General features: G+C 43.8%; 2 protein-coding genes and 1 long non-coding RNA gene across 8 annotated transcripts in view; 1 reads left to right on the top strand and 2 right to left on the bottom strand.

The window, feature by feature from the left end:
- Positions 1 to 26820, top strand: part of dab2ipb (DAB2 interacting protein b) — a 246587-nt gene that overhangs the window by 70989 nt on the left and 148778 nt on the right. Inside the window, exon 1 of one of the 6 annotated variants that reach the window (XM_036968133.2) lies at positions 3385 to 4026. The exons of 4 other annotated variants lie outside the window; for them this stretch is intronic. In XM_036968133.2, the coding sequence (XP_036824028.1) occupies positions 3897 to 4026 (130 nt within the window). In that variant the 5' untranslated portion in view covers positions 3385 to 3896. Of the gene's footprint in view, positions 1 to 3384; positions 4027 to 26820 lie in introns of those variants that run through there. One more of the 6 variants, XM_036968135.2, reaches the window with a different exon arrangement.
- LOC149970438 (uncharacterized) lies at positions 8175 to 25933 on the bottom strand. The gene is made up of 3 exons (XM_090226220.1): positions 25919 to 25933; positions 14116 to 14258; positions 8175 to 11004 (listed from the first exon to the last, which is right to left on the bottom strand). The coding sequence occupies exons 1-3, from the start codon at positions 25931 to 25933 to the stop codon at positions 10446 to 10448; spliced, it is 717 nt and encodes a 238-aa protein (XP_090082346.1). The 3' UTR covers positions 8175 to 10445.
- Positions 26585 to 26820, bottom strand: part of LOC149970437 (uncharacterized) — a 223759-nt gene continuing 223523 nt past the window's right edge. The window contains exon 4 of the long non-coding RNA XR_016493372.1: positions 26585 to 26722. This is a non-coding gene — a long non-coding RNA (uncharacterized LOC149970437). The remainder of the gene's footprint in view (positions 26723 to 26820) is intronic.

Raw genomic sequence — 26820 nt, 5'->3', positions numbered from 1 at the left:
TTTATCTGCCTAGCCCCATTGTATTAGCAGTATATCAGACTAGCCCCAGTGTGTTAGCAGCAGTATATCTGCCCATCCCCAGTGTGTTAGCAGTATTTCTGCCTAGCCCCAGTGTGTTAGCAGCAGTATATCAGCCTAGCACCAGTGTGTTAGCAGTATATCTGCCTTGCCCCAGTGTGTTAGCAGTATATCAGCCTAGCCCCAGTTTTTTTGCAGATTATCACCTAGCCTCAGTGTGTTAGCAGTTTATCTGCCTAGCCCCATTGTATTAGCAGTATATCAGACTAGCCCCAGTGTGTTAGCAGCAGTATATCTGCCCATCCCCAGTGTGTTAGCAGTATTTCTGCCTAGCCCCAGTGTGTTAGCAGCAGTATATCAGCCTAGCACCAGTGTGTTAGCAGTATATCTGCCTAGCCCCAGTGTGTTAGCAGTATATCAGCCTAGCCCCAGTTTTTTTGCAGATTATCACCTAGCCTCAGTGTGTTAGCAGTATATCAGCCTTGCCCCATTGTGTTAGCAGTATATCAGCCTTGCCCCAGTGTGTTAGCGTTATATCACCATAGCCCCAGTGTGTTAGCAGTATATCAGCCTAGCCCCAGTGTGTTTGCAGCAGTATATCAGCCTAGCCCCAGTGTGCTACTAGTATATCTGCCTAGCCCCAGTGTGTTAGCAGTATTTCTGCCTAGCCCCAGTGTGTTAGCAGCAGTATATCACCCTAGCCCCAATGTGTTAGCAGCAGTATATCACCCTAGCCCCAGTGTGTTTGCAGCAGTGTTTCATCCTAGCCCCAGTGTGTTAGCAGTATATCACCCTAGCCCCAATGTGTTAGCAGCAGTACATTACCCTAGCCCCAGTGTGTTAGCAGCAGTATATCACCCTAGCCCCAATGTGTTAGCAGCAGTATATCACCCTAGCCCCAGTGTGTTTGCAGCAGTGTTTCATCCTAGCCCCAGTGTGTTAGCAGTATATCAGCCTAGCCCCAGTGTGTTAGCAGGTACTTCTGCCTAGCCCCGGTGTGTTAGCAGCAGTATATTACTCTAGTATGTTAGCTATCCCATCACAATGAACCCAGTGAGGACCGAGGAACGACGGTAAAGGTGTCAGCATTAGCTAACACTATGAACTGGGTCAGCTACAGGCTGCCGGCATAAAAATCGAACATACTGTAAACTCACACAGAGGCACTGGTACTGTTTGTTTGTGTCTGGCACCAACAAAAATAGAACTGTTTGGCCATAATGACCATTGTTATGTTTGGAGGAAAAAGGGGGATGCTTGCAAGGCGAAGGACACCATCCCAACCGTGAAGCACGGGGGTGGCAGCATCATGTTGTGGGGGTGCTTTGCTGCAGGAGGGACTGGTGCACTTCACAAAATAGATTGCATCATGAGGCAGGAACATTATGTGGATATATTGAAGCAATATCTCAAGACATCAGTCGGGAAGTTAAAGCTTGGTTGCAAATGGGTCTTCCAAATGGAAAATGACCCCAAGCATACTTCCAAAGTTGTGGCAAAATGGCTTAAGGACAACAAAGTCAAGGTATTGGAGTGGCCATCACAAAGCCCTGACCTCAATCCTATAAAACATTTGTAGGCAGAACTGAAAAAGCATGTGCTAGCAAGGAGGCCTAAAAAAATCTGACTCAGTTTCACTAGCTCTGTCAGGATGAATGGGCCAAAATTCACCCAACTTATTGTGGGATGCTTGTGGAAGGCTACCCGAAACGTTTGACCCCAAGTTAAACAATGTAAAGGCAATGCTACCAAATACTAATTGAGTGTATGTAAACATTTGACCCACTGGGAATGTGATGAAAGAAATAAAAGCTGAAATAAATCATTCTCGCCACTATTATTCGGACATTTCACATTCTTAAAATGAAGTGGTGATCTTAATTGACCTAAGATATGGAATTTTTGCTCTGATCAAATGTCAGGAATTGTGAAAAACTGTTATTTAAATGTATTTGGCTAAGGTGTGTGTAAACTTCAGACTTCAACTGTATATATTTTTTAATTTAACAAGGCAAGACAGATAAGAACAAATTCTTATTTTCAATAATGGCCTACAACCGGTCAAACCCGGATGACGCTGGGCCATTTGTGCACTGCCCTATGGGACTCCCAAACACGGCTGATTGTGATACAGCCTTGGATTTGAACCAAGGTGTCTGTAGCGATGCCTCTAGTGCTGAAATGCAATGCCTTAGACCTTTGCTCTACTCGAGAGCCCTATTGGAGAGGTAGAAGGACATTTTCCTTTATCAATGCTTTATAGAAAATTAGTTTGATTCCAACTGTGGTTCACTGTAGATGCTGTATTGACTATCCTATACATCATCAGTTTGATGTCACGGCAGGGCTTGTGTCTCTGCTATCTCTACCAGGTGTTAAGGTCTAGGTCTTTGTACACAATGAAACTCATCTTCTATTATAGAACTCAAAATAGACCCATTGTACATTTGTGTATTGTCCAAATATGTATGAATGGGTATCTGAAGTGTGTGTGTGTGTTTCTACCTCTTTGTGTCCATCTGGCAGTCTCGTCCAGCTGCCTGACCCACACCTTTGGAGCCCACTCCTATTGGTTCTCTGACATGTCTAGAGATGCTTTTCCATTGGTTGTCACTGGCATGCCTAGAGGGGCAAGTATGAGCCTGTGATAACGAGATTATCCTAAAGTGTGGACTGGATTCAACTGGACTGTGAGTTTAGACTGGTACTATACTTGGTTCTATAGTCATTTGGAGTGGACCGGGATTGTGAATGTAGCATAGGAATGGAATGAGGTTAGACAGAATAAATCATATTGTATTTTGTTGAGGTGTACAGATCATTTCATTTTGGTCCAAGTCTGTGGTTATATTTTATATTGTACCTTTATTCAACTGGGCAAGTTAAGAACAAATTCTTATTCACAATGATGGCCTACCCCGGAACAAACCCGGACAATGCTGGGTCAATTGTGCGCCGCCCTATGGGACTCCCAATCACAGCCGGATGTGATGCAGCCTGGATTCGAACCAACGACAGTAGTGACACCTCTTGCACTGAGATGCAGTGCCTTAGACCGCAACGCCACTCGGGAGCCAAAATGCAATAGAATAATGAATAAAAAACGGAGAGGAAGAAAGAGATTGAGGAAGGAAATGGAGATGTAAATACAGACAGATGTAAAGACAAACAGATGTAAAGACAAACAGATGTAAAGACAAACAGATGTAAAGACAAACAGATGTAAAGACAAACAGATGTAAAGACAAACAGATGTAAAGCCATGTAAATCAAAAGGCATCCCGTTGCACTTCCACCCCATTCCACCCTACTGCTGATAACTGCCAGGTTTTCACCACAGCCCAAACTTTTCTTCTGTTGTTCTCTCTTAACTTAATGGCATGAATTGAGAGACATGCAGCCCTGCACACACACAGCCCTGCAGGTTGGCAGGTCAGGGGAAGGAGAGGCATTGTAAAAGTATATCTCGGGGTAACTAGTAGGCTTCAACCTGAGTGGCTGACTTAACGACTGAGTGAGAGAACGACAGAGGAGGAGTGGACTTTTTTCTCTTTCTGCAGAATTCCTCCAGTCATTCCTGGCTGGCGATGGGAATTGGAAGAGCTTTCCTGTGATTCAGAATACAGAGACACAGCATTCAGGACACTCTTGTGTCTGACGCTCTGGGAAAATTTACAAGGGAGTTTATTTCGGAAGTTGGAGCAGAGTTTTTGGACGTTTTGTGTATAGTGAATTGCGTAAAGTTAGAGTGTATTTTTGGAAGTTGGACAAGAGTTTTGGGACGCTTTGATAAGAGGAACACTGAGTGAGTGGAATTGAACTGTACTTGGGATAGTGTGATAGTTGCACTGGCTTGGTCCTGGGTTTTTGGAAGGACCATGGCAGGGGCAGGCATTACCAGGAAGGGTTCTGGGAGACCCTCGTACTACTACAGGTTTCTGGGCCGCACTCGTCTCCAACGGCAACGCAGCAGGTCCCGCAGCCGCACCAGACCAGCAGCCAGCAGGGGTAACACAGACCACCACAGTCCATTATCTCTCTCTCTCTCTCTTGTTTCTTTGTGCTTTCTTCCTGTCTGTCTGTCTGTCACTGTGAGATGACAGGGTAGCTTTGATGTCTCCTCTCTGTCATTGAGGAGGCACAATGATCACACCACATCTTTATGGCAAAGTGCACATACTCTCCGACACACAAAACGTTCACAGGCAAACACATACAAAGACAAATATGCACACACGCACACGCACACACACACACACACACACACACACACATACACACATACACACACACACACACACACACACACACACACACACACACACACACACACACACACACACACACAGCCACACACACACACACACACAGCCACACACACACACAGCCACACACACACACAGCCACACACACACACACACAGCCACACACACACACACACATAAATATTTACATACTGTACACACACATAAACAAAGACATACAGTAGCAGTCAAAAGTTTGGACACACCTACTCATTCAAGGATTGGGTCTTGATTTTTACTATTTTCTACATTGTAGAAGAGATCAAAACTATGAAATTACACATATGGAATCATGTAGTAACCAAAAAGTGTTAAACAAATCAAAATAAATGTGCGATTTGAGATTCTTCAAAGTAGCCACACTTTGCCTTGATGACAGCTTTGCTTTGTTTTTGCGACTGCACTTGAAGAATATTTTGTTGGTCTTGATATTGACTGACCTTCATGTCTTAAAGTAATGATGGACTGTTCTTTGCTTTTTTGAGCTGTTCTTGCCATAATATGGACTTGATCTTTCACCAAGTAGGGCTATCTTCTGTTTACCACCCCTACATTGTCACAACACAACAGATTGGCACAAATGCATTAAGAAGGAAAGAAATTCCACAAATTAACTTTTAACAAGGCTCACCTGATAATTGAAATGCACCCCAGGTGACTACCTCGTGAAGCTGGTTGAGAGAATGCGAAGAGTGTGCAAAGCTGTCATCAAGGCAAAGGGTGTCTACTTTGAAGAATCTCAATATACAAAATATTTAGATTTGTTAAACACTTTTTTTGTTACGACATGATTCCATGTGTGTTATTTCATAGTTTTGATGTCTTCACTATTATTCTACAATGTAGATCATAGTAAAAATAACACACACACACACACACACGTGGGGAGTTGGGAGTTGAGGACAATTGTCCCACCTTGATCTTTATTACACACTTAGCCACAGAACCAGAAGAGCAGGAAGAGCAGACAGACAGACAGACCAGAGCTGAACTCTGTACTCACTTTAGGACACACATACTCACACACACACACAGACAGACATATACTCACACAGACACACACACACTGCCCTACACTGGCCTGCTTTGTGATACAGTATTATATCAATGACAGAGTGATTTGATGATATTGTACTCTGTATGTGCCTGTCTCCTTGACTGACCCTCCTGGCTAAGCTTACACTGGTATATCTGAAAAATAGATATCTTTGTTTACTAACTTATCTCTGATGGGGATTTGTCCAATAATGAAGTGGACCGAGGGAGGGCATGTCTTTGTGTGTGTTTTGTATTTGCTTTGTTGATGCTCTATTGAGCCCAATTCTGCTCGTTAGGTGAGTGATCGTCTCAGTCTGTTGTTTGAGACGAATAGAAGTGAATAAGAGAAGAGATGTGAGGAGAATAAAGGAGAAGAGAGGAAAAGTGAATGGGAGTGGAACTATGTAATCATCCGTATGTGTTCTTCCCCATTATATACGGAGGGGTCCTATGGCGCTGCACACAAGCAAGGTGATCTTTTACTGGTCTGTCTTTGTTTTGGTTGTTGTTTGGACCTAGGTTTCCATCCAATTGGCAACCGATTTTTCATGCGAAAATTCTCGAAACCGCATAATGAAAATATGCAAATCTTCCCGCTAGTGGCGTGTTTCCACCAAATTGACTTTTTCAGTGTTTGACAACACAGTGCACACACAATGTACTTTTTCGCTCACGTTTTCATGTTCTGAGTTAAAAATCGAAAGTTCAATGACTTTCCATCATTTTCAACTCTACTGATAGTTTGGTCACCCAAAAAAACTGTTGAGTTAAATAGGACTCTTTACGGTGTAAACTTAACTCCTGAATCAACACTAGGAATGTTACACTGAAAAATCAACTCGCTGCGTGCTATGGAAGGGACAAATCTGCAGGCATTTCAAGAACATTTTAGAATTCTGAAGAACCGCAGATGCATAGTCAAGAGCGCAACACTTAGCTCAGTGGTTTTATTTTGAGCAACATTCCTCAAAAGAACCTTAAGAGCTGAGGTAGAATCATAAGAACCTTTCAGTGCTCTTGCATCTGTGTGTGTGTGTGTGTGTGTGTGTGTGTGTGTGTGTGTGTGTGTGTGTGTGTGTGTGTGTGTGTGTGTGTGTGTGTGTGTGTGTGTGCGTTTGCGTGTGGCTATTGAGGGCAGGAGATTTAGAGCCAAACACACAGAAGGGGAGTTGTTATTTTCGAGTTGTTATTTTCGTCTGCACAGAGATCAAGTTTGTGTTATCTCATGGAAGTTCCAGTGGCCTTTGATGTACGTTCTATGTACACACACAGACAGTTGGTGTGTGTGTGTGTGTGTGGTGGTGGTTTCGAAACGCGGTCTCTCTGTGTCTATATCAGATCCTATCACTGCTAGTCTTATCACCATGATATCAACTGTACCTGTAGGTGGTTGACATTTACATATTCAGACTTCCTGGTGGTTATGGCTTCCCTTATCTCATCACCTGGGCACAATCATAAAGTAATCACGCTTTAGCCACACACAGACCTACTGTTTTGGACTCTCTCTACCGCACCTGCTGTCTCGACCTCTGAATGCTCGGCTATGAAAAGCACACTGAGAGCCTGAGTTTTTCTCTATGTTTCTTCCTAGGTTCCTGCCATTCTAGGGAGTTTTGCTTCTACATCTGCATGGCTTGCTGTTTGGGGTTTTAGGCTGGGTTTCTGTATAGCACTTTGTGACATCTGCTGATGTTAAAAGGGCTTTATAAATACATTTGATTGAGATACATGAGTAAAAACACACACACATTGTTATATCTGGTCATGAGTGTGTTTGATGCTCTCATCAGAAGCCTGGGGAAACTCTTAGCTACCTTGCGGCTGTTTGTCTGTGGTAGGACTTGACCTGTGAAGAGCTTCATTGTGCGCCCATGTGGACAGATATACTCCTTATGCAAACACTGCTCTATTACTCAGCTCTATCACAGCCAGTAGAAGTATGGGAAACTATGAACAAAAACAGCCCAGGAGAACTTTTTCTAGTAAATCTCCCGTGTGTGTTTTTCCATGAGAGAGAGAGGTTAAGTAGGGTTAATTAGGTTTGGTAATAAAGAGTTAACAACATATCACAGCCCAGAAAACCGTTTGTCTCTGTTACACTGGTCTATGTTTATGGGGGCTTTATGCTTTCTTTCTACACTGAAGGGTTCTACTGTGTCCGGTTCTATGCTGAACTTTGATTCCTAAGTTGTGTTGCCCTGTGTTTGGTGTAGGGTAGGGTAGTGTTTGTGTGATTTTGTTTCTTTACCTTCTTGTGTCTCCTCTCTCATACAGGACGTTATCGCCGTCTTTCGCTATCTGTCCATCATACTCCCCCTCTCTCTCTTTATTCTCGCCAACAAAACTCACATTACATCAGTGCACCCAGCAGCTGCTGTTGAATGGTAGGTTGTGTAACATTCATAAACACACGCACACACACACACACACACACACACACACGCACACACACCACAGCAGCTGTCTGGGATGGGCCGAGGATATACGCTCCCTTTTGAACAACCGAGCCCCCTGCTTTCTCTTTCTCTCTTTCTTCTTTTGAAATGGTGGGATCTGTTCTTTCTTCTCTTTCGTCTGCTGGGCGACAGATGTAGATCTGTTTTGGCCATTATGTGGCTGTTACAGTGTGACTACCAGCTGTAGGCTACAGTCACACCATGCTAACACTATCACACCCCGGTAACACTATCACACCTACACAATAGAACACCACGTAGTGGAACGTTAACCTTACTGTATCACCCGATCATGTAATTTAGCCAGGAAAGTGTGCGTGTTGGTGGCAGGGAAGTCAGGTGCAGGAGAACGGACTTGGTATAAACGGAATTGTTTAATAAATGCTGACAAAACTCCAAAACAACCCAAATGTACAAAATAACAAGTGGGTACAAAACCCGTCACACGCCAACACTCAATAGCACATCACATACAAACAAAACACTCTCCGACAAGGACATGAGGGGAAACAGAGGGTTAAATACACAACATGTAATTGATGGGATTGGTGTGGAGGAAGACTAGACAAAACCAACGGCAAATGAAAAATGGATCAGTGGTGGCTAGAAGGTCGGTGACGTCGACCGCCGAACACCGCCCGAACAAGGAGAGGGACCGACTTCATCGGAATTTGTGACAGAAAGACACTGGGCCCTAGGTAGAAACCATAACTGGGGCCGATGTTTTCCAATGTCAGGTCAATTGGTGCAAAAATACACAAGGCCCTAACAACAGGAAGCGGTATTGCTGTGCCTTATTATCAGAATTAAACAATGGAAGTCTACATACTCACTAAACAGCTCCTCGATAGGGTGAGTGTGTCAGCGTGGGCTCTCATAATGTTGTTTGTGACAGATCTCTGCTTTCCTCTCCGTGTGTGTCTCACTAAACTAGCGGGAAGTGAGGAAGTGAAGCAGGCCTGTGGATGGGAAACATGGCTGCACCAACATGGTGCTGAACGATGGTTCACTTTCCAAAACCCAGACTCATTTCCAGCTAAAAACAGGAAACTGGAACACAGCCTGGTCCTGACGCCTGTACTCTGCTGTTGTGTTTGTATAGAGATAGATAGAGGAGACATTGAGCTACTGTGGGATCATCATGATATTTAATGTGGGATCATCATGATATTTAACCCAGGATCAGGGTTTTAGCCCCGGCTGTTTTCATAAAGCCAGTGGCATTAGAAGCTGCTCCCTGTAGTACCTAAACCAGCCAGGACTATTCTAGACTGGATGGAGTTTGCGCATTTAGCCCTGCGTGGAAGCTGCTTCCTAAACCAGCCTGGACTGGCCTAGGTGGCGAGGAGCCGGATGATGGAGCACTCCTCAGGCCCCAAAGAGACTCCAATAATGGGGAGACAGGTGATGGTTGATCCCCACCCTAATCCTGGAGCTTTACCCTCAGATTACCAGAGGGAGCAGAGAGAGAGCAGAGAGAGTGGTCTGGCTGTGGGTGTGGATGTCTGTGGAGAGGGAGGTAGAGGACAGGCTGTGATTCTACCCGTCCTTCTATCTAAGATCCTCCTGTCAACACACACACACACGACACGCACTGTTCCACAGTGTGTTAGTTTAGTGCAAGGGTTCTTAAACCTTTTCACCTCGAGGACCAAATAAGAAATTGACCATCCTACCGAATCCAAATGGTCCTCTAACAACCCGAATAAAGAAGAGAAAGTGTTGGTCCTGACCAAAAGTTTAAGAAACCCTGGTTTAGGGCATTCATCTGCAGGCCATATTAGCTGATTTTTGAGTGTTCTGCGTTCTATTAGGGCAGTACATGTCACCTGTTGTGTGTCTGTTTGGGATTTGCGCGGCTATTTGAATATTCAAATATCCAATCAGACGTTAGTATTAGATTACTTGGGAGAGTATTCATTTATTTTATTTTTTAAAGGCCTTTTTTTTAAGGCTTTGTCTAAAATCAAATGCAATGATCTATGTGACATTGCTACATAGCCTACAAGGATAGACCATTACATTTGAAATGTTAATCAAAGCAAGAGTTTTAAGACAGTTTTTATGAGTGCGCCGCATAAAAAAGATTCACCAGTAGGTAGCCGAGACACGTTTCACACCTGTAGCTTGTTGTTTTGGTCTGTGTCACGTTCATCGTGAGTAGAGTTCCACATAATTTTAATAAATCGAAACTCACTGAACAAAACAACAAACAACCAAACCAAACGTGAAGCTATACAAATAGTGCTGACAGGCAACTCTACATAGACAATATCCCACAACACGAATGAAGAAAATGTCTACCTAAATATGATCCCCAATCAGAGACAACGATAAACAGCTGTCTCTGATTGGGAACCATATCAGGCCAACATAGACATACAAAAACCCCTAGACATATTAAAACCCTAGACATACAAAAACTAGACCCACCCTAGTCACACCCTGACCAAACCAAAGTATATAGAAAAACAGAGATATCTAAGGTCAGGGCGTGACAGTACCACCCCCCCCCCCCCCCCCCCCAAGATGCAGACTCCCGGCCGCAAACCTGAACCTATAGGGGAGAATCTGGGTGGGCATCTAACCTTGTGGCGGCTCCGGTTCTGGACGCAGCCCCCCCTCCTTACGCTGATCCCTCCGCTTCTGCGGAACCGGACCGTGGATCATCGCCAGAGGCTCCGGACTGCAGCTCGTCGCTAGAGGCCCCAGACTGCATCTCGTCGCTAGAGGCCCCAGACTGGGGATCGTCGCTGGAGGCCCCGGACCGGGGACCGTCGCCGGAGACCCCGGACCGGGGATCGTCGCTATAGACCCTGGACCGGGGACCGTCGCCGGAGGCCCCAGACTGGGAATCGTCGCCGGAGACCCCGGACTGGGGACCGTCGCCGGAGATTCCGGACTGGGGACCGTCGCCGGAAGCTCCGGACTGGGGACCGTCGCCGGGAGCTCCGGACTGTGGACCGTCGCCGGGAGCTCCGGACTGTGGACCGTCGCCGGAAGCTTCGGACTGTGGACCGTCGCCGGAAGCTCCAGACTGGGGACCGTCGCTGGAGGTCGCCGGAAGCTCCGGACTGTGAAGGCGCACTGGAGGTCTGATGAGTGGGACCGGTATAGGTGGCACCGGGCTGATGACACGCACCTCAGGGCGAGTGCGGAGAGGAGGCACAGGACTTACTGGACACCTGTACCGAGATAAGTCATGTTTGGAAATGGCTTTTTAAACATTTGAATCAGGTTTTTAGGGTGGCGCTAAATGTATCTCCACAAGTAAACTGTGGCTGTCACGGTTTTTGAGTCACGGTGGTACGCAGTGATGATGCAAAAAAATTACAATTGATTTGAATGAACTTGCGAGTAATTAACTACACTCACCATTGATCATTTCTTGTTCTTAATCTGCGAGAAAGGCGCTACCCCTCGTGGAAAGAGGCTGTACGGCACAGAATGAGTTGCATAAAGCGCGACACATCACACTTTAACGTACAGCGTCAGAGGGGTCCGTTTTTTCAACTTTTCTCAAATAATATTAGTCCATTACCATGTCAATCAACGCCGAATAGAAACTTAGTTCACACCCCGCATGTTGATGCCAACACAGTCGCTACAGCCCCATTAGCTTTCATTGCAGCCTCGTTTGAATGCCGCGGTTGCCCAAAATGTGTATGGAACGGTGTTAGTCAACGCTAGCTGGCTACTGTAGCTAGCTAGCATCTTTACAACAATTTGATGCAGTCAAGACAGGCATTACACGATGGTATGACAGATAACCTATGACAGCAGCAAGTTTGTCTACCTAGCGCCAGTCGGTTTTCTCTCTCACAATCTCTCTCTCTCCCTCTATGCCACACAAATAGACTGAAACACACTACAGGTCTTCTCGGATCTACCCAAACCCAATTACCCGAGATCTGACCCGGGATCTTGGTGGACACGGATCTGTGTAAAAAATATGTGAAATAACGACTGTTCCTAGTTCCTAAACAACATAAATGCAAATTCCACACATGTAGGTTACATTTTATTATCTTAAATTATTGTCAGGGAGTTTCCTTTCATCAAACAAATGTGTCAAAATATAATTTAATAACATCTGTATGTAATTCCTTTTACTAAAATGAGCCACTGCATGTGACACGGGGTAAAATAGGCCGCGGTTTCCCAAACGGGGTTTATCAAACTGGGTTTCCCAAACGGGGTTTCCCAAACAGGGTTTCCCACAAACGGGGTTTCCCAAACGGGGTTTCCCACAAACGGGGTTTCCCAAACGGGGTTTATCAAACGGGGTTTATCAAAAGGGGTTTCCCAAACGGGGTTTATCAAACGGGGTTTCCCAAACGGGGTTTCCCAAAGATACCGTTTCACAGAAATGTTCACAGAAATTTCACTTCTAGAAATGGTCAGATTTTTGGCTGATTTAAGATCAACTTCAACCGTGTTACTTTATTTGGCATCTAGGCACTTACTATAGTCATTTATTTATTTAAGTTAACACTGCCTTGTACTCCACCTTTTTGGTATTTTTTTACCAGTACAAAGGTATGGTCTTCAAGCTATAGAAGATGGCAAAAGATTTAATAGTAATAATACTTGATTGGACTTACATTACATTTTTATAGACAACCAAAGCTCTTTACATAGTAGGGGGAAACTCAGCCTAACCCTACTTACAAATTCTTTATTTGTATGTATTTTATTGGCCTCTCCGCCCCACTCCTCGGAGGACAAAAGTAACTTTTAGATTATTTTTTTTACAAATACTGTATCTTTTGAACTTCTTCTTGTTCATTTCAGCAGCATCTCTTTGGTTTTTGCTTGTCTTTCCCCTGGTGACGTTTGTATGTCTTTGTGCCACTTGAAATGGAACACCATTGAATGGGAGACTTTTACTCTCCCAACTGAGTTATTTTTTTTCTGCCAAAGGCGTTGCATCTGTTAAAGGTCAATAATATGATACATTACTATTAGAATGAAAGGCTTGTAGGCAAGCCAACAGTTTTGCGCTATCAAATAGAAAAACTCCTCTGTGCTTGGAATGGAATCCCTTATGGTAGCTAGTTAGCTCATTTTAGATGAGAGTAGCAAAAGTTAGCTACTAGTTATCTGAAAAAGAAAAAACAACTTACCCTTTTGCCCAAAAACTTTTGTCCTTTCTCAGTGTTCTGAAATGTTAGTGACGTTGCCAATTCTTGTTCCCAAATGTGTTTAGTTATGTGGTCCTCAAAACTTGAACTCAAGATTTGCCATTTCAAAAATGAGGCACTTCCCGCGAAGACGCATCATCACATTCCCTCATCCGATTGGTCGGGTAGGCGGGCCTTCTAGCTTTGTGGCTGTGGTAACTATTGATGACTAGGAAAAACCTACAGGCAAGTCATCTGAAGGAGAATAATTTATACACGGAGGGGCAAGAGCTGAGCTATTTCATGTATTTATTTTATTTATGACATTTACTAGTTTATTTAGGCTATTCATTTATTTGTTATCTAGGCACACAATTTTGTAGCATAGGCTATTGTTCTATTTTCTTTGGGCTATTTTTGTTATTTAAAATAATTTGTTAACTAATGTTGAACTAATGTTGAATGACTCGAGTGAAGTGTGATATTTGTCATCATAAAGCTCATACATAGTGTCATGGCTTTTGTTAAAAAATAAACAAGTTATACCAAAAATGTCAGCGTTAGCGACACTATCTTTGATTGTCTTTTAAAAATAACATTGTTGACCAAGTTAATCTGTGTGTGTGTGTGTGTGTGTGTGTGTGTGTGTGTGTGTGTGTGTGTGTGTGTGTGTTTGGGCGTGCGCATGTGCATTAGACTGATTGCCTGGCCATCGCTGACTGTATTAACTGTCCTACAATTACCACACAAAAAATCCTCATCTGAAAAATGTGGTCAACAGGCTCAGGCAGCACTGTCAGGAATACTGCAACTATGTCGCCCTCCCTGCAAAAACACCCACTTCCTCCTCCTCCTCCAGCCTGCTTTTCCCACAAACACACAGACAAAGGCCCTCAGCAGCCAAGCTAAATACGAAACAGCACACCACTCTCTCTCTCTCTCTCTCTCTCTCTCTCTCTCTCTCTCTCTCTCTCTCTCTCTCTCTCTCTCTCTCTCTCTCTCTCTCTCTCTCTCTCTCTCTCTCTCTCTCTCGGACTGTATATACATCTAATAGTGATTTTACTGCTTCTTGTGGAAAGTACTGCACTTGGTGGTGTGTGCTCATTAGTTCTAAGGGAGGATGTGTTTGTGAGTTGAGTATTGTGGAAGAGGAAAGCTACTTGAGTTCCTTACCGTATGAACTTACGCAGGAGCTGACAGCAACAGGGGGGCGTGCTGATTAAAGTGACTGCGTGTGTCTGCAGGTGTTTATTATTTCCCTCAGAGGATAAGACACTTTGACGCCTTTTATCACCCGCTAAGTGGAGGGTACATATCTGCACAGAGAGAGAGAGAGAGAGAGAGAGAGGTCAAGTCCAGGGTGTTCCTCACAACTCAGTGTTGACACACTACTAAGGCCATATTCCCAATAGAAGAGATGAAGGACAGTCTGAGGAGACTGGCGGGAATAGATTTCTACTTTTCAATTCACATTACATCCTTGTGTTTCTTTTGTTGTGGCTGGCAACTCAACATTCTTGGTCCCCAGCTCAAATTGATCATAGATTTCACAGTAGCCACTAGCAAGTACAAACTATTTAACAATCCAAGCAACTTTTCTTCTTAAACATATTACAATATTGAATAATACAACCCAACCATATTACACTCTTGAATTATGCAACAATCCACCAGTATATTTTTTTATATTTGAGATTCTTCAAAGTATCCACCCTTTGCCTTGAGGACAGCTTTGCACACTCTTGGTATTCTCTCAACCAGCTTCATGAGGTGCTCACCTGGAATGCATTTCAATTAACAGGCGTGCCTTGTTAAAAGTTAATTTGTGGAATTTATTTCCTTCTTAATGTGTTTGAGCCAATCAGTTGTGTTGTGACAATGTAGGGGTGGTATACAGAAGATATCCCTATTTGGTAAAAGACCAAGTCCATATTCTGGCAAGAACAGCTCAAATAAGAAAAGAGAAACAACAGTCCATCATTACTTTAAGACATGAAGGTCAGTCAATCCGGAAAATATCATGTTTCTTCAAGTGCAGTTGCAAAAATCATCAAGCACTATGATGAAACTAGCTCTCATGAGGACTGCCACAGGACAGGAAGACCCAGAGTTCATTAGAGTTACCAGCCTCAGAAATTGCAGCCCAAATAAATGGTATACAGAATTCAAGCAACATCAACTGTTCAGATGACACTGTCCAGGTGACACTTGGTGAATCAGGACTTCATGGTCGAATTGCTGCAAAGAAACCACTACCAAAGGACACCAATAAGAAGAAGAGACTTGCCAAGAAACATGAGCAATGGACTTAAAAAAAAAAAAAGATAGAATTTCCGAAACATACAATATACTTGCAGTGAAGCCGCTCAGAGTGACACACAGAAGCATCCAGGGTCAATGCTCATTGGCACAGATCTCCCACCAGGCCAAAAAACGTGAACCTGAACCCACTAAGATGCCCCCTCCCCACAGTTCCCTAATAGCTGTCCCTCAACCATTCGAGACCCCTTAATTCCATCCCCCTAATAATCCCCCAATGCACCAACAGCCAAGAGAATGAACTAAAGAGAAAAATGAAAGACAGAACAAAATAGCAAACAACAATTCAAAAAAAAATATATATTTAAAACAAAGGACATCAAATCATAACATGCCAAATGTATATGTTTGTGAGCATGTCTGGCACTATTACATGTATGTGTGTGTTCTTGTACTGTGCCTTGCGACAGTATTCGGCCCCCTTGAACTTTGTGACCTTTTGCCACATTTCAGGCTTCAAACATAAAGATATAAAATTGTATTTTTTTGTGAAGAATCAACAACAAGTGGGACACAACCATGAAGTGGAATGACATTTAGTGGATATTTCAAACTTTTTTAACAAATCAAAAACTGAAAAATTGGGCATGTAAAATTATTCAGCCCCCTTAAGTTAATACTTTGTAGCGCCACCTTTTGCTGTGATTACAGCTGTAAGTCGCTTGGGGTATGTCTCTATCAGTTTTGCACATCGAGAGACTGAAATTTTTTCCCATTCCTCCTTGAAAAACAACTCGAGCTCAGTGAGGTTGGATGGAGAGCATTTGTGAACAGCAGTTCTTTCCACAGATTCTCGATTGGATTCAGGTCTGGACTTTGACTTGGCCATTCTAACACCTGGATATGTTTGTTTTTGAACCATTCCATTGTAGATTTTGCTTTATGTTTTGGATCATTGTCTTGTTGGAAGACAAATCTCCGTCCCAGTCTCAGGTCTTTTGCAGACTCCATCAGGTTTTCTTCCAGAATGGTCCTGTATTTGGCTCCATCCATCTTCCCATCAATTTCAACCATCTTCCCTGTCCCTGCTGAAGAAAAGCAGGCCCAAACCATGATGCTGCCACCACCATGTTTGACAGTGGGGATAGTGTGTTCAGCTGTGTTGCTTTTACGCCAAACATAACGTTTTGCATTGTTGCCAGAAAGTTCAATTTTGGTTTCATCTGACCAGAGCACCTTCTTCCACATGTTTGGTGTGTCTCCCAGGTGGCTTGTGGCAAACTTTAAACAACACTTTTTATGGATATCTTTAAGAAATGGCTTTCTTCTTGCCACTCTTCCATAAAGGCCAGATTTGTGCAATATACGACTGATTGTTGTCCTATGGAAAGAGTCTCCCACCTCAGCTGTAGATCTCTGCAGTTCATCCAGAGTGATCATGGGCCTCTTGGCTGCATCTCCGATCAGTCTTCTCCTTGTATGAGCTGAAAGTTTAGAGGGACGGCCAGGTCTTGGTAGATTTGCAGTGGTCTGATACTCCTTCCATTTCAATATTATCGCTTGCACAGTGCTCCTTGGGATGTTTAAAGCTTGGGAAATCTTTTGGTATCCAAATCCGGCTTTAAACTTCTTCACAACAGTATCTCGGACCTGCCTGGTGTGTTCCTTGTTCTTCATGATGCTCTCTGCGCTTTTAACGGACCTCTGAGACTATCACAGTGCAGGTGCATTTATACGGAGACTTGATTACACACAGGTGGATTGTATTTATCATCATTAGTCATTTAGGTCAACATTGGATCATTCAGAGATCCTCACTGAACTTCTGGAGAGAGTTTGCTGCACTGAAAGTAAAGGGGCTGAATAATTTTGCACACCCAATTTTTCAGTTTTTGATTTGTTAAAAAAGTTTGAAATATCCAATAATTGTTGTTCCACTTCATGATTGTGTCCCACTTGTTGTTGATTCTTCACAAAAAAATACAGTTTTATATCTTTATGTTTGAAGCCTGAAATGTGGCAAAAAGTCGCAAAGTTAATGGGGGCCGAATACTTTCGCAAGGCACTGTATGTGTTTATTTGTATGAGAGTGTGTGTATATGCATGTGTACAAACACCTGCAGGGCATCAGCCTCAGGCAACCCGGCATTAGTTGTAAAAACACTACCCCTCAGTGTCATTCAAACATACTTTTTATTATGTTTTATTTTGACTTTTATTTGTTTATTTATTTTACTTTTTTTTGGACCATCATTCTATCTCCTGCTCTATCCCACAGCAACTCCACTCCCACTTGTCTCCAATGGACATTAGACCGGTGGAAAATATTAGATATTTGGTTCCAACCACTGTGTCTTTGTGAGTAGGTGAACGGATGATTTCCGCATGTTTGGTTCCCACTGTGAAGCATGGAGGAGGAGGTGTGATTATGCGGGGGTGCTTTGCTGGTGACACTTTTGGTGATTTATTCAAGGCCCACTTCACCAGCATGGCTACCACAGCATTCTGCTGGGATACACCATCCTATCTGGTTTGCGCTTAGTGGGACAATGACCCAAAACACCAAGAATTTGACCAAGAAGGAGAGTGATGGAGTGCTGCATCAGATGACCTGGCCTCCACAATCACCTGACCTCAACCCAAATGAGATGGTTTGGGATGAGTTGGACCGCAGAGTGAAGGAAAAGCAGACAAGTGCTCAACATATGTGGGAACTCCTTCAAGACTGTTGGAAAATAATTCCAGGTGAAGCTGGTTGAGATAATGCCAAAGTGTGCAAAGCTGTCACCAAGGCAAATGGTGGCTACTTTGAAGAATATAAAGTAAAGGATATATTTGGATTTGTTTAGCACTTTTTGGTTACTACATGATTCCATACAGTATGTGTTATTTCGTAGTTTTGATGTCTTCACTAGCATTCTAGAATGTAGTCAATAGTAAAAAATAAAAAAAAATGTTAAAAACTTGAATGAATAGGTGTGTCCAAACGTTTGACTGGTACTGTATATATACACTACTCAACAAAAATAAAGGGAACACTTAAACAACACAACCAAGTCAATCACACTTCTGTGAACTCAAACTGTCCACTTAGGAAGCAACACTGATTGACAATAAATTTCACATGCTGTTGTGCAAATGGAATAGACAACATTATAGGCAATTAGCAAGACACCCCCAATAAAGGAGTGGTTCTGCAGGTGGTGACCACAGACCACTTCTCAATTCCTATGCTTCCTGGCTGATGTTTTGGTCACTTTTAATAATGGCGGTGATTTCACTCTAGTGGTAGCATGAGACGGAGTCTACAACCCACACAAGTGGCTCAGGTAGTGCAGCTCATCCAGGATGGGACATCAATGTGAGCTGTGGCAAGAAGGTTTGCTGTGTCTGTCAGCGTAGTGTCCAGAGCTTGGAGGCGCTACCAGGAGACAGGCCAGTACATCAGGAGACGTGGAGGAGGCCGTAGGAGGGCAACAACCCAGCAGCAGAACCGCTACCTCCGCCTTTGTGCAAGGAGGAGCAGGAGGAGCACTGCCAGAGCCCTGCAAAATGATCTCCAGCAGGCCACAAATGTGCATATGTCTGCTCAAACGGTCAGAAACAGACTCCATGAGGGTGGGATGAGGGCCCGACGTCCACAGGTGGGGGTTGTGCTTACAGCCCAACACCGTGCAGGATGTTTGGCATTTGCCAGAGAACACCAAGATTGGCAAATTCGCCACTGGCGCCCTGTGCTCTTCACAGATGAAAGCAGGTTCACACTGAGCACATGTGACAGACGTGACAGAGTCTGGAGATGCCGTGGAGAACGTTCTGCTGCCTGCAACATCCTCCAGCATGACCGGTTTGGCGGTGGGTCAGTCATGGTGTGGGGTGGCATTTCTTTGGGGGGCCGCACAGCCCATGTGTTCGCCAGAGGTAGCCTGACTGCCATTAGGTACCGAGATGAGATCCTCAGACCCCTTGTGAGACCATATGCTGGTGCGGGTGGCCCTGGGTTCCTCCTAATGCAAGACAATGCTAGACCTCATGTGGCTGGAGTGTGTCAGCAGTTCCTGCAAGAGGAAGGCATTGATGCTATGGACTGGCCTGTCCGTTCCCCAGACCTGAATCCAATTGAGCACATCTGGGACATCATGTCTCGCTCCATCCACCAACGCCACGTTGCACCACAGACTGTCCAGGAGTTGGCGGATGCTTTAGTCCAGGTCTGGGAGGAGATCCCTCAGGAGACCATCCGCCACCTTATCTGGAGCATGCCCAGGCATTGTAGGGAGGTCATACAGGCACGTGGAGGCCACACACACTACTGAGCCTCCTTGACAGAACTAAACAAGCATGTGCGAGCAAGGAGGCCTACAAACCTGACTCCGTTACACCAACTCTGTCAGGAGGAATGGGCCAAAATTCACCCAACTTATTGTGGGAAGCTTGTGGAAGGCTACCCAAAATGTTTGAACAGTTAAATAATTTAAAGGCAATGCTACCAAATACTAATTGAGTGTATGTAAAGTTCTGACCCACTGAGAATGTGATGAAATAAATAAAAGCTGAAATGAATCATTCTCGCAATCATTATTCTGACATTTTACATTCTTAAAATAAAGTGGTGATCCTACCTGACCTAACACAGGGAATATTTACTCTGAATAAATGTCAGGAATTGAGAAAAACTGAGTTTAAATGTATTTGGCTGAGGTGTATGTAAACTTCCAACTTCAACTGTAGCTGTGTGTCCTCTTTGGAGTGGTTGAGTTATTATTTGGCTGAAGGAAGAGAGAGATCTTCTAAAATGGCGTACAAACTAGCTAGGGCTTTCCGTAACAGCATGCCAAGGGCATGCTCATACACCTGTATTTATTTGTTGTGTTGCTACTGTCAGAATCAGTCAAAAGCCTGAACTTTTATTTATATACTACTAGAGAACAAATGGTGAGAGGGTACTTCAAGCACAGTATAGTAATGTTTGTGTGCTTGCTTGCTTGCACGTGCTTGTGTGCCTACATACTTGCACATCTGAGTGCATTCTCTGTGTGTGTATTCTATTGCGGGAATAAAGACGGGAGGTGACTTACCATTCACTGTCTTCACAGTCCTTACCTCTCTGCCTCCTGTGATGAGTCCTCTCCTCTCCTCTACATCTCCTCTTCCTAGATTAGTCACTATGCTAAGTAGCTCAATTCTGCTTTCACAATTGGAGGGAAATGACATAAGTTGTTCTCAATAGAAGTTTACCTAATCTACCCGTGCATGAGCAGCGGTAGTGGCTAGAACAAGAGCCCAGACCAATCCTTATGCACTCCCAGGCACCCTGAGGGAAGCCATAATATGTCAATCTGTTGCTGGGACTACGGCTGATGATTGACAGGTGCCCCGGGGCTGTCAGTCAGCGTGTGGTCCAGACAGACGGCGGCAGTAGCCTGGATTTATGCACTCTGTATAGGCCGGGGAAATTATCCAGTAAAAGACCGACATGATAAACAGCTACACACATGGTCACACACAAGCACGCACGCACGCACACACACACACACACACACACACACAGAGAGAGAGAGAGGGAAACATACACACACAGTGCATTCGGAAGGTATTCAGATCCCATTTGTTACGTTACAGCATTATTCTAAAATTGATTTAATTGTTTTTTCCCTCATCAATATACACACAATGCCCCATAATGACAAAGAAAAAACAGGTTGCAAATATATTAAAAATTAAAAACAGGTATATCACATTTAAATAAGTATTCTGGCCCTTTACTCAGTACTTTGTTGAAGCACCTTTGGTAGAGATTACAGCCTTGAGTCTTCTTCGGTAGGACGCTACAAGCTTCGTACACCTGTATTTGGGGAGTTTCTCACATTCTTCTCTGCAGATCCTCTCAAACTCAGGTTGGAGTTTGAGAGGATGGGCAGCGTCGGTGCACAGCTATTTTCAGGTCTCTCCAGAGATGTTAGATCGGGTTCAAGTCCGTGCTCTGGCTGGGCCACTCAAAGACATTCAGAGACTTGTCCCGAAGTCACTCCTGCGTAGTCTTGGCTGTGTGCTTAGGGTCGTTGTCCTATTGGAAGGTGACCCTTCGACCCAGTCGGAAGTCCTGAGCACTCTAGAGCAGGTTTTCATCAAGGATCTCATTGTACTTTGCTCCATTCCTCTTTCCCTCGATCCTGACTAGTCTCCCAGTCCCTGCCGCTGAAAAACATCCCCACAGCATGATGCTGCCACCACCATTCTTCACAGTAGGGATGGTGCCAGGTTTCTTCCAGACGGGACACATGGCAATCAGGCTAAAGAGTTCAATCTTGGTTTCAAATCAGACCAGAGAATCTTGTTTCTCATGGTCTGAGAATACTTTAGGTGCCTTTTGGCAAACTCCAAGCGGGCTGTCATGTGCCTTTTACTGAGGAGTGGTTCCGTCTAGCCAATCTACCATAAAGATTGAAGCTGTGTGTCCTTGGTGGAGTACTGCAGAGATGGTTGTCCTTCTGGAAGGTTCACCCATCTCCACAGAGGAAGCTCTGTCAGAGGGACCATTGGGTTCTTGGTCACCTCCCTGACCAATGCCCTTCTCCCCCAATTGCTCAATTTGTCCGGGAGGTGGTTCCAATCTTATTTTGTTTTAAGAATGATGGAGACCACTGAGTTTTTGGGGACCTTCAATGCTGCAGAAATGTTTTGCTACCCTTTCCCAGATCTGTGCCTCGACACAATCCTGTCTCCGAGCTCTACGAACTATTCCTTCGACCTCATGGCTTGGTTTTTGCTCTGACTTGCACTGTCAACTGTGGGACCTTATATAGATGGGTATGTGCCTTTGCAAATCATGTCCAATCAATTGAATTTACCACAGGCGGACTTCAATCAAGTTGTAGAAACATGTCAAGGATGATCAATGGAAACAGGATGCACCTGAGCTCAATTTCAAGTCTCATAGCAAAGGGTTATGTACTTATGTAAATAAGGTATTTCTGTTCATGATTTTTTTATACATTTTCATCATGGGGTATTGTGTGTAGATTGATAACCCATTTTAGAATAAGTCTGTAAAGTATCAAAATGTGGAAAAAGTCAAGGACTGCATTGTACACACACACACACACATACAAAGAGTGAGGCATACATTTGTATTCTCTGAGAGCCATCTCTTTATTGTATGTAGAACTGAGTGTGCAAAACATAAAACACCTTCCTAGCTCAGTGACTTTCAACGTGGCACAGTCATAGGATGCCACCTTTTCAACAAGTCAGTTCGTTCATTCCTGCCCTGCTAGAGCTGCCCTGATCAACTGTAAGTGCTGTTATTGAGACGTGGAAATGTCTAGGAGCAACAATGGCTCAGCCGTGAAGTTATATGCGCAATGACAAGAGTCGGCTGGAGTGGTGTAAAACTTGCCGCCATTGGACTGGAAACACATTCTCTGGAGTGATGAATCACGCTTCACCATCTCGCAGTCGGCCAAACAAATCTGAGTTTGGCGGATTCCAGGAGAACGCTACCTGCCAAATATGCATAGTGCCAATTGTAAAGTTTGGTGGAGGTGGAATAATGATCTGGGGCTGTTTTTCATGGTTCGGGCTAGTTCCCTTAGTTCCAGTGAAGGGAAATCTTAACGCTACAGCATACAATGACATTCTAGATGATTCTGTGCTTTCAACTTGTGGCAACAGTTTGGGGAAGGCCCTTTCCTGTTTCAGCATGACAATGCACCCGTGCACAAAGCAAGGTCCATGCAGAAATGGCTTGTTGAGATCGGTGTGGAAGAACTTGACTGGTTTGTACAAAGCCCTGACATCAACCCCAATGACCACCTTTGGGATGAATTGGGACGCTGACTGCGAGTCAGGCCTAATCACCCAACATCAGTGCCCGACCTCACTAATGCTCTTGTGGCTGAATGGAAGCAAGTCCCCGCAGCAATGTTCCAACATCTAGCGGAAAGCCTTCCCCACAGAGTGGACGCTGTTATAGCAGCAAAGGGGGGGGGGACCAACTCCATATTAATGCGATGTTCGACGAGCAGGTACTTCACATACTTTTGGCCAGGTAGTGTAGCTTTCATCTGAATTCACCGTGTCAGTCTATGTCATGGAAAGAGTCGGTGTTCCTAATGTTTGGACACTCCGTGTATGTTCCAGTCTATTTCTCCCGTGATGTGGAGCTGGCGAGGGTAGCGGGTAGAGAACTGATTGATCACTAAAAGTTTATTCTACAGTACTTGACTTTCATCCTGTTTTACACACTCAGCCCATCTGATTCACAGCTAACCGCCTTCTGGTTTCTCTTCGTCTTTACATCGCTCAGCCCAATAACACCACGGCATGCTAGCCAGCTGCTCAGCAACATGCACACGCAAATGAGCATCTGCACGCACACACACATACCCTCTAAAAGGGGGCACAAATGACTTGAGGATGATACATGCTTAATTCTATGTAAAACAATATATACAGTGCCTTGCGAAAGTATTCGGCCCCCTTGAACAACAAGTGGGACACAATCATGAAGTGGAACGACATTTAGTGGATATTTCAAACTTTTTTAACAAATCAAAAACTGAAAAATTGGGCGTACAAAATGATTCAGCCCCTTTACTTTCAGTGCAGAAAACTCTCTCCAGAAGTTCAGTGAGGATCTCTGAATGATCCAATGTTGACCTAAATGACTAATGATGTTGATTCTTCACAAAAAATACAGTTTTATATCTTTATGTTTGAAACCTGAAATGTGGCAAAAGGTCGCAAAGTTCAAGGGGGCCGAATAATTTTGCAAGGCACTGTATATATTTTTTTATGCATATGTAAGCATACCTGTTTAGCTGTCTGTATCCTCCTTACTGGTGGTTGTTTAAAATAAAATATGAAAGGTGACCGACCGCCTCGATTCGGTCATATGTAGCAACGTTTGAAATGGTGTTTTTTACATTAGATGAAAGTAGAGACAGAGCTAGAAAATGGTATGTCATACACTGCAGTTAAGGAACAATGAGGATGTAATTCTTCTTTGAAAGTTGATCAACTTGTAACCCCACCTTTGAGAAAATGGCCCTTGAATGTTTTGGGACACCTACTGGAGAGCTCTTCTTCGTCTACACCCATTCAGCATCGTTCACACCCTCTAAAGCCTTGGCCCCACCCATCTCTTTAAGGATTCACCTGTGAGGCCATGTGGTAAACACACTGAAATGCTTACATGAATAGTAGCAATATCAAAAACAAAATGTGCCCAGATAATATTATTATTACAAGATGACAAATACCCGACACACTTGTCTAAATTGTTGGTCATGTGAGGGAAATGCTATAACCCTCCAGCCACATCCAGCTAAGTGGATTGTTCACTATTGTCTACACATGTACACATGTTCATGAAATACAATAGGTGACTGTAACTAGAGCCATGACTGCATGGAACTCTATTCCACATCAGGTAGCTGATGCAAAACAGATAAAATTACACCTTATGGAAGAGCGGGGACTGTGAAGCAACACAAACATAGGTACAGACACATGCGCACACACATACATGATAACATATGTACTATACACACACGTACACATGGATTTTGAGTTGTAGATAATGTGGCAGTGGAGTATGGGCACACAGTGTGTTGTGAATTCTGTCATGAACATATTGTAATGTTTTTAAAATTGTATAACTGCCTTAATTTTGGCAGACCCCAGGCAGTATAGCTGCTTGGCATAATATACCATAATATATACAAATACAAAATCACTCCCAGACACACCTGGCTAATTTGATGGGCCATGTAGTAATCTGGCCGAAGTGAAGTCTTTTGTTTAGACATGTAGCTAGCTAGGTAGCTAGCTAGCTAGCTAAACAATGAGCAGGCATAATCCCAACTCATACTACTACAAATACAAACATTGTAGTTTGAATCTACAGGTAGCTAAAGCTAGCAAACAATGTTCAATGTTAGCTAGCTAACATTAGGTTGTAACTAGCAATGCAAATGGTTTTCTGATTCAAATAATATTACTACACAGATCAGACATGTAACTTTAGCTAGCGAGCCAGCAAGCTAACGTTAACTAGCTAACTAATAGCTTTAACTTGCAATAAAAAATACTTTCTGACAAAATTTGTAACCTGAAAATGCTGCTGCTTCACAGCAGACTGGGACCATTTTAACTCTGTTTTGTTTGTAGCTACATCTTGTTTGGCCAGCGTTGTGTCAAGTCACTCTGATGGCTAACGTTATATCTTTAAAAAATTGCATGGTAGAAAGGACTGTCAACATGCATTGAACAGCTCATGTTACAGACAAAAACATGTTACAATGCAGACCAATCCAAACTCATCTCCCGGCATGACCAGCCCATCCATTATCTCAGCCAGTCATGGCTAGCAGGAAGGTTCCTGTCTTTTTCTGTGGCTAAACCAACTGGGCTCCTAATTGAATAATTGTATTCATATTTATGGAGGGAATACACATTTGTTATTGAGGCACATGACAGTTCACATGTTCCAGAAGGCATTTCTGGCAAAAATAACACATTTTGATTAAAAAGTGTATGTTTATGTTCAAATGCCTCTCCTGTGAAATAGTGACGTGCTACGTATGCCTAGTTTCCTGAAACGAGTCACATATGCTTCTCTGTATCTCTGCTAAAATCTGGGTAAAAGATTGAAAGGAATGTGAGTCTTGTTCAGTACATTTAGTGATTGCTTGCTTTTCTAAAGTCTACCAACCTTTCCAGCAGGCATGCCGGCTAAGATAATTAGACAAGCTAGCTACTCCAACTTCATTGATAGCCTGAAATGGCTTCTTGGTAGCTAGTAATGAGGTTGGGAGATTGGGAAGCTATCTGGGCAAGCTAAAGCCAACTTCATAAAATGGCTCTGGCTAGGACAAATCTGAGGGGGCACATGCCCCTGTGCCCCCTATGGGCATGATTCCTTTGCATACACTCATACACACAAATACATGTGCATACATGCGCACACTCACACGCACACACACATTCAAACACACTTTATCGACTCACCATGCAAAGTGTCCTTGCTATATCCAGCATGTTCCGCTTTCCCTACTATAATTAACCCTGATGCTATCTAGCTAGTGTCTCTTTGTCTTATCACAGTGTGTGACACATTACATGTACCTCACCGCACACTGTGCTTCATACAAATACACCTAGCACCCAGACAATGACACAGACATACACATGCTGACATAACCAAATCCAATGGGGCGCTGATAAATTCATTCGTTTTGGTATTTCAGTTGAAGCTGTTTGAAGCTGAAAGCTTCCTTGGTGGGGGGAGGGGGGCTGGCGCTGGAATGAGAGCATGCCTCTCCCTGGAATGTCCTGGTCAGGGCATCTGGAGGGTAGTGTGCAGCTAGGCTGGTGGGGTTGCCAAGGGAATGGAGCATTGAGGAAATTGTCCTTGGGGGCCAAACAATGAGATGAGCGAGTGAAGGAGAAAGGTAGCTGTCACTCTGGAGGTTGGAAGGGACAATAGGGGTCGGCTACAGACATGTCTAATAGAGTTCTGACGAGAGAGAGAGAGAGAGATAGAGAGAGAGAGAGAGAGAGAGAAAGAAATTCAGTAAGACAAGAATAATTGTGTTCCAAAAAAAGGTCCACAAA

Source organism: Oncorhynchus mykiss, chromosome 29 (genome assembly GCF_057628025.1).
Source record: "Oncorhynchus mykiss isolate SJ-2025 chromosome 29, ASM5762802v1, whole genome shotgun sequence".
In the NCBI taxonomy this organism is placed as follows: domain Eukaryota; kingdom Metazoa; phylum Chordata; class Actinopteri; order Salmoniformes; family Salmonidae; genus Oncorhynchus; species Oncorhynchus mykiss.
The sequence above is the reverse complement of the archived record's forward strand: the minus strand, read 5'-3'. Positions and strand labels throughout refer to the sequence as shown.

What these genes read in the sequence shown, in the direction of transcription:
- LOC149970438 (XM_090226220.1), bottom strand. An exon ending in CTCCTGCGTAAGTTCATACG is followed by an intron (nt 11,005 to 14,115) that starts GTAAGGAACTCA and finishes ATCTCGGTACAG; the next exon opens with GTGTCCAGTAAGTCCTGTGC.